Source organism: Xiphias gladius, chromosome 15, assembly GCF_016859285.1.
Source record: "Xiphias gladius isolate SHS-SW01 ecotype Sanya breed wild chromosome 15, ASM1685928v1, whole genome shotgun sequence".
Taxonomy (NCBI): domain Eukaryota; kingdom Metazoa; phylum Chordata; class Actinopteri; order Istiophoriformes; family Xiphiidae; genus Xiphias; species Xiphias gladius.
In genome coordinates, this window is record NC_053414.1 from 2,742,609 (window position 1) to 2,750,602 (window position 7,994).

The 7,994-nt window shown below is 44.8% G+C and overlaps 1 protein-coding gene across 1 annotated transcript; it reads left to right on the forward strand.

Moving 5' to 3' along the window:
• Positions 1 to 1,006: 1,006 nt before the first annotated feature.
• On the forward strand, positions 1,007 to 6,838 carry etaa1a (ETAA1 activator of ATR kinase a). Its single transcript, XM_040147489.1, has 6 exons — positions 1,007 to 1,349; positions 2,046 to 2,177; positions 2,451 to 2,521; positions 2,755 to 2,867; positions 2,986 to 4,529; positions 6,463 to 6,838. Exons 1-6 carry the CDS (start codon positions 1,193 to 1,195, stop codon positions 6,567 to 6,569), a joined length of 2,124 nt encoding a protein of 707 aa, XP_040003423.1. The 5' UTR covers positions 1,007 to 1,192; the 3' UTR covers positions 6,570 to 6,838.
• The last annotated feature ends 1,156 nt before the right edge of the window (positions 6,839 to 7,994 follow it).

Genomic DNA, 7,994 nt, shown 5'->3' on the forward strand with positions numbered 1-7,994 from the left:
TCTGTTCAGAAATACAAATCACAGATCTGCCTCAAATTGGCTTTTCTACCCGTATGATTTCTGTGCAGTACATAAATGTTAACTTTGCCAGGCAACATGTTCTTCTGTTAATAAGTCAGTGGCATATAAACTTAATTTCTAGTAGACAGAGTTGAAATAGCATCAGTTAAGGCAGTGAAAACAACCACCCTAGTTTTTTGTCCCTCCTCGTTTAATCCTTAAAAATATTCAACACTAGTTTTATTTTGAAGATTACTGCCAAGTATACACCACATTGCCGCCGTCCGTTCCCGGCCACAATAAGTTCTGCAAACTGAACGAAAATGAGATGAAGTTTGGACACTGCCTCCCACGTGGTTAAGGTTTGTTCACGTTTAGCCACGAAAACTGTTCAGGGATGGGGAGAGAACGCGGTTCGGCTTTTTTAAAGACGGCTGTGGTTCAAGACTTCCCCAAATCAGAGACTTCAAATCATTTTCCTTTTTCCAAGTCTTACTTTTGAGACGAAACATCTTCCCTTTGCCTGCGTGTTTTCCGAGACACATCCCGGGTTCCCACTTTTCTTGGTGTTAAAAGTCTGCGTAGGAGAGACCACTAAACCCCCTTAACCCCATTTCAGTTTTTATTTTTGTTTATTTGTAAATCTCGCACGTAAAGTCACAAGATGACATTTGAGTGTGTTTTAAAGTGCAGACTACAAAAATTAAAATGCGTGAGTACTTTGTAAATATATATATATATATATATATATATATCTTGACAGTTGTATTTGGTACAGGTTCCTAATACATTTACTCAGCTGTGGCTTTGAGGCTCTGGCATTTCGCTCCAGTGTTTTGATGTTAATCTGTGTTTTTTCTCTTCGACATTTCACTGATTTAAAATATTTATTAGGTGACCTTCAATACACCTTCTCGACTCAAAATGAACCCAAATTTCTCAAATTGGTTTAAACAAAAAAAAATCCGAAAATAATCATCCCTACGAACAGCTGCGCATTGTCTGCGCATTGTCTGCGCATCTCTGTTGCTCTTGAACACACCATCGAATGGAACCATGGGAAGGAAAAGATGGCGGGATGTTCAACACCTCCGTTGACTGGCCGAATAAACAACAAAATTAAGTGTAAATAAAATATATATAACCGGAGAATGTTCGCCGTCAACACCTCGCCAGGTAACGGCCAGTGACCATGAACCGAGGAGGCAGGAAACCGGAGCCGGCCGCTGCTCCTGCAGGCTCCCCGCTGGAGCAACAGACGCCCAAGCTGAAACCAAACCGCCTGAGCAGAAGTTTCAGACAGACCCAGACAGCGGCGGAGGTCGGCTCCCCCAAGAGCCAGCGGTCAGGTCAGCGACTGTGTGTCCGTTCGTTTAGCCTCACCTGAGGTTGTTGAAGTTGTTTAACGCGTCACTCTGCCCCTGCGACGGGCCCGGGTCCTGACAGCGACAGGCCAAACTCCATTTAAATACCAGGCCATTTTGGTTTTCACGTATATCTAAGGGGTATCCCACATCACAAATCACGACTACATATGTGTCTTACAAAGCAGAGCCGTCAGTCTTCTATTCTGTATTCAGGAAATCCACCAAACTGCAGTGTTGACTGTGAAATCTAAACTAATAATTAGTTTGCCTCTGTCTCCCGCGTCGTTTTGTACCAAAACAAGCATCCGGTGGCACTGGAAAGCCTTAAATGTAACTGGGATAAAATGCTGCCTGGTGGATTATATACGTCCTCACAGTCCATACGTAGTATCACGTGTGTTCAGTGTCAAAGGAAATCTTACCTTCAGGCTTTTTAACAGAATGAGAGCAGAACATATTAAGCACAACTGCATTATTAGCGTAAACCATGTTAAATTGACAAAGTTATTATCTGTCCTCACCAGACCCTGACCTCTGACCTCTGACCTTACTGTGGAGTGCACAAATTTAAAAAAAGAGGTTTACCGAGACTTTGCTCAAGTTAAATCAGCGGCGCAGTAAACGCTGCTGTTTGTGAATCTGTTTCTGAATCGGTTGTTCGTGTTTCCTGTCGTCCAGATTTTAAGACTCCGACCAGAATCCCCAGATCCAGAGTAGCTGGTGGTTTCAGTGGAGAGTCTCCACACAACGACTCCGACTTTCAGCAGGACATCATCTGGGACGCCACCTCTCCTTCGCCCAGCAGACTCGGTAAACTTCTGATACGCGGATATTTAAAAGTTATATTAGTCTTAGTCAAGGTTTTCGTTTCTGTTGAAATGATTTGTCAGTTAATCGATTAGTAGATCGACAGAAAATGAATCTGCACCAATTCTGATAACCGGTTGATTTATTTGACACAAATGTCAAACATTTGCTTTTTCCAGCTGCTCCGATGTGAGAGTTTGCTGCTTTTCTCTGTTTTTATATCATTATCAGTTCACATCTTGAAAGCTCGGGTTTACTGTTGTGTTTTATCTCCAGGTAAAAAAGGTAGAAAACACCCGGCTGGAGCTGTGACCATCTCAGAGATCGTCAGCAAGATCGCTCCTGAGGTCAGTAACACGACTGGTGGGGTTCAGTATTGTTTTCGGTTTAAAAAAAACCAAAAGAAAAACCTTTTTACCTTCAGTTCTTGCACCGAACCTCTAAAGAGTTTACTGTTTTCTTCTTTATGGGGCTCCTAATCACAGCCCAGATTATAGAAGGGTTCAAAATCGAACAGTTGGACTACTATTAAACACCGTTTATTTATTTCCCCGTTGAATTGTCACTGGTCTTTGCGAAGCATGGGAGACCGGAGGTCGCAGAGCCGACGCTACAGCAGTGGATCGGAGACAGCGCCGCCATCCCCTGTACGCCAGACGTTCGAGTTCCCAAACCCAAGAGGAAATCCCCGAGGTGGGTTCGGAAGAACCCAAAAAAAAGAAAAAAAAAACGCAGCCCCAAATCAGTTTTCTTTGGACGTCACTCTCTCTCATTGTGCCAACAATAACTATTTGGATTTGTTTTTCCACAGGCTGAACGGAGTGGACGACTTGCTGAAGCTGGCTAGACAGTTTGACTTCAACATGTTTCGTCAGGTGGAAGAAGAAGTGGAGGACATGCACCAGCAGAGCCTGGAGCTCCTGTCTGAGGACATTTCGGATTTTGAGGACGGCGATCCGAATGACTTTTCACCCTCGCCTCGCGGAAACCGTCAAGCCGCATCGAATGCAGCGGCCTGGACAGATGTGGAGGTTCATCGGGATCAACCTACGGAGGATGATTTGGACTTTCTGTTTGATGGACCGACCCAACATGTGAGTGGAAATTTAAGTCAGGTGTCGTCTGCTCAGCCGTCCCAAGTAAAAGGTGCTCTCGCTCTATCCTCCAAAGAGGCTCCTGGGAAACCTCCGGCCGCAGGTGTTTCCACGACAAACGCTAAAGGCGGGGCAGCGAACCACGTGTTCGAGGACGACTGGGAAAACGATGACTTGCTAAATGACTCTCTGGTGTTGGAGATGACACAAAATCCACAGAACTTCACTGCACCGAAGCACTGCTCAACACAGAAACCCACCAGTGACGTAAACCATCAGAATTCAGTAAACGCTCCTGCCTGTGGAGACGTCAGACTCGGCCGATCAGCTGTTTCCAAAGTGGAAAAAGACGACGTGAGACAAAGAGCAACTTTCAAACTGGAGTCTAATCCTAATTTCTCTGTGAAGAGAATCCAGACAGACACGTGGACAAACTCAAAAGTGGATTACAGCTCAAAAACAGGAGATAAGGACACTCGCCAGAGCAGGTTCTCGTACAATGAGGGTGTTTCAGTAGAGACCGGATCTCAGCGTACCTGGCAAACATCAAACGCAGTGAAGTCAGATCAACAGAAATCACAGTTTTACCAGGGGGAGTGTGTCGCCAGCTCCATATCGGCTTCGTCTGCGGCAAACACGTCGCCTACAAGAACAACTCAGAGTTTTCCAAAGAAACCTCAGGTAGGTTCTTCCCGCATCGAGCCAGGCGCTGTCTCGGACTTCCTGGATGAGGACCTGGACTCCCTCTTCTCGTTGGAACCGGCTTGGGACGACCCGGCTGACGACGACCTGCTGTGTGAAATGTGTGAAGACCTGGAGAACCAGATGCAGAGCGTGGACAGCATGTCCACCAAACAGACCTCTCTTGTTGGTCAGACATCAAACCAGAGAGCAGCTCTGCAACCATCCAACAGAACCTGGGACAACAGGAACCAACGGCCAGCCAATCGGCAGCCTTTCCCCCAAAAACAAACAGCCACAATTCTCCCTGGTGGTTCAGGTAGACCAGCTGGTAGGTCATTGGCTGGTGTTTCTGCCTCTAACCTCGCTGCAGGTGTACAGGCGAACACCGCGAGGGATTCTTTCAGATACACACAAACAAAAACCACTTCAGAATCCACCAACAGCTCTACATGTCTGCAGTGGAGCAGCAGGGCCCACTCAGCGGCTGCAGCACCGCGACCGCCACAGGGGAACCCCGGCAAAAACCAGTTCACCTTCAAGAAGCCAAATCCCCCGGTTTCCACTGGGACCTCCAAAGGTAAGATCACGAACACACTGAGGACGTCTGAAGCAGTTCAACTGAGCTTCAGACTGTAGACACACCGTTCAACCACACAGCAGATTCACACGTCACAGGTAGATTTCCAAGACTGAAGTGACAACCGGACTCTTCACCGGTCCAAAAGTTTGGCCCGATCCTAAACAGAGCCATGGAAAACCGACCCATGCAGTCTACTGAGTGCCAGTCTCGCTATTGCAGATATCTCAGTATCAGTGTGTACGACGGCTGATAATTGGGACTGGATAAAAAGCAACTGATATTCCGATTAATCTGGATTTGTGTTTGAATGATCCAGTACCGACTCTTAGAATCCTTAGATCGATACTTGGATTTGTGCGTTTTCTCAGTGAAAGCGGACGTGCGCGGTGGTTACTGGTTGGAAGTGGTTCAGTTAGAGCTGCATGCGCACGAGTTAAAAGGTAGACGATATCCGCTGTATGACATCAGACTAATGTCCCGTCTCCGCAGACTTTCAGTGTCTGTCCTGTCTGGTCTCGCACCGGTCGTCACCGTGGACGTCTGCTCTCAGCTGAAGCGGGAAAGAATCTAACCTCAGTGAACTGAAATCGACTTGGATCCGGAGATCAGTGCCGATTTCCAGTCCTACGGATAATCAACAATACATTTTCCTTAGAATTAATTGAGAAACCATTTATGAAAGTAGACAGACTTGTATAGGAAATCAAGTATCCAACATACCAAGGCGCTTTGTCACATCGATGCAAGAGTCATGTATAAATCCCCTGTAGCCACTTAAAATATGACAATGTACACAGTGACGTTGTGTGTGTGTAACACATTTACTCAGATACAGGGATTTAAAGTAAACAAAGCTCATGCAGGGGAGGGAGGAAGCTAAAGGCTTCTACAAAGAGCTTCCTAAAAAAGTAGAAAGCAGAAAGTTCTCCTCCTGCTCAGGATTCGTATCATCTGCCACAACCGGAGACGTCACAGCGATAGATGAAGGCTGGCAGATGTTGTCTCATGGTCTATATCGTCATAGCGTCCAACCCTAGTGTCAGCACTGAATGTGTAAAAACCAAACCGGTCCGCGTCAACCCCCGCACGTCTCCTACTGCTGCTCAAAGCGGTGGGACGGGACCGCCGTACAAGACGCCGCCGCGGGAGGTGCAGCCTTATTTGTCACGAGCTGGGATCGGCAGCGGCTGCTGTCGGACTAAACATCACAGCCCCGTGTTCCTGTTGTTTGGAAAACCACTTGTGCCAGATGCTTCACAGTGACTCACGCTACAGAGTCACAGGTGTCCAAACTAAATACTACTGATTACGCCTTCACTCTGGCTACAGGTCATTTATCACCACATTCAGTTAGAGAAGCGACTCGGCTTAACTGTTCGTAGGACTGACGTCCTATTGTCCATCTCTTGTGTAATTTCATTATTGTTAAGGTAAAATAAATACAGGTGTGATTTTATTTTTTGTCTCTTAATGTTTTTTAGATATTGTTTTGTCGTCTTTGTGGAGTAACAGCCCTAAAATGTCCTTGCATCATAGTAATTTAAAAAGAAAAGATATTGATTTCAGTTTTCTCACAGAAAGGCCCGAGAAGGCGTTGAAAACTTGAATTTAATTTACAGGAGTCGTAAATATTTTTTCTAACACTATTTGTAAAATGTGTTTGTAAGTGATTTTAGCAAAAACTGTCCAGAAAACCCCCCAGTGCCGTTGTTCCAGACCTCTGACCTTTATGTAAAGTAAATTTTGATTGGTTAATACATTTATTCTGTCCATTTTCTGCGGCTTATCCAGGTCCAGGCCTTGTTTAATGACATTATAAGGAATTATTGGTATCTAGCACTTGGCAGATAGGTCTTATCGCTCCCACTGGATGTCTTACAAAGTCTGGTCCACCTTCATTTACCCGGTTTTCTCCCGGTTTCCTCTGCAGTTCCGGGTAAATGTTCGGCCGCGGAGATCGAGCTGAAGAAGCAGCAGGCGATGGAGAGAAGGCGACGGCGGCTGCAGGACGCCCAGAACCTCCGAGCTCCGACGTGACGGAGACGAAAGGCCTCCGAAACAAACAAAAGCCAACCGCGGAGCTGAACGAGGCAGCGTCTCACTTCACCCGCCGGCAGATGAACCCAAACATAACCCGGACTTTTCTGATTACTTTGTTTGTAAAGAGCTGAATCTGAATCAGCTCAAGATAAAGAGCTGGCAATTATCTTGTAAACATTTGTACAAACATGTTCCTGTAAAACTAAACTGTTTTATAATTTCATGCTTACGTAGTCTCTGTTCTGTCTTTTTTATTTTTTAAGTCTTTTATTTATGAATTCAAGTCTTGTTTTTCTTTCTTTTAATAAATAAGCTTACTCACTTTATTTTGTAGAAAGGTTTTTTTGCCTTTATTTTGGTAATAATTAATCAGTGATTAAACAACAATGAAAATAATTTAGTTGCAGCCAACGATTAAACAGGAAAATAGTGGCCAGATTAATTAGTGATGAATATAATCAATTAAGTTTATTCCCTCCAAAATTAACAAAAAATATTTAGATACAAACAAGAAAAGATGAAAAACAGAACGACTCATCAGAATAAGATGCTCATTTTATTCGGTCTCCAACCACAACCTCCTCTTGTCCTTTGTCGAGTTGAATGAGTGGCCTCACAGCGCCACCTGCTGCCGGCCACTGAGCCGTGCACCTCCGTACCGCTTCAAAAAACTCCACTTTCATTTCTTTCAGCTGCTCCACAACCAGAGGCAGAGACGCACTGACGGCAGCTGCTGCTGTCCTCGGCGATTTCAGGCTTGCGGTGATTTACTCTTGGGCTTTAATCCGAAGTTCAAGCAGAAAACATGCAAAAACGCTCGGGAAGCCTTTCAGGATTCGATCCGGGAACATTTATAAATGACACTCACAGATTCTTTCAAACGGTTTATTTCTCATTTTTCCATGTGTGAAGTTTCAGTGTTGAAAACAGGAGTAAAAATCTAAGACTGAACCCACGTGGCCTCCATCGTCCCACTCACATCTCTTCAAACCAACAGAAGACTTTTCAGCACCGATTAAAATGAAACCAGCAGGAAGCTTTGACACCAGCTGTTCGTAACAAATATCTGTACAAAAAAAGATCAAGCCAGAGAAAGAAAGAAGTGAAGAAATTCAAAGAGAAGTTTCTTCCCAAAACAGAGCGTGTGGGGGTCGACTAAAAAGACCTCGAAGGTCACGGTTCTTTTCAGCTGCGTCGCGTTAAACCTTTTTATTGGCAACATCCGAGTGTTTGAAATGTTTTGATCACTATTTTTCTACGTAAACACAACACAGTCTCACTGAATTTCATGAACTGAGCCAAAACTCTGAAAAACGAAATGAAATACGAGACAACTTACGTTATTACTTATCCTACCAGGAACTACATCATCTACCATTACCTGATAACAACAACCCTGACACCATTTTTACAGGATTAAGA

Bases quoted from the DNA above. Each gene is read 5' to 3' on its own strand.
- etaa1a (XM_040147489.1), top strand. From the start codon at position 1,193: ATGAACCGAGGAGGCAGGAAACCGGAGCCGGCCGCTGCTCCTGCAGGC. The intron at 2,522-2,754 runs GTCAGTAACACG...GTCTTTGCGAAG, and splicing joins TCAGCAAGATCGCTCCTGAG to CATGGGAGACCGGAGGTCGC. The intron at 2,868-2,985 runs GTGGGTTCGGAA...GTTTTTCCACAG, and splicing joins CCCAAGAGGAAATCCCCGAG to GCTGAACGGAGTGGACGACT.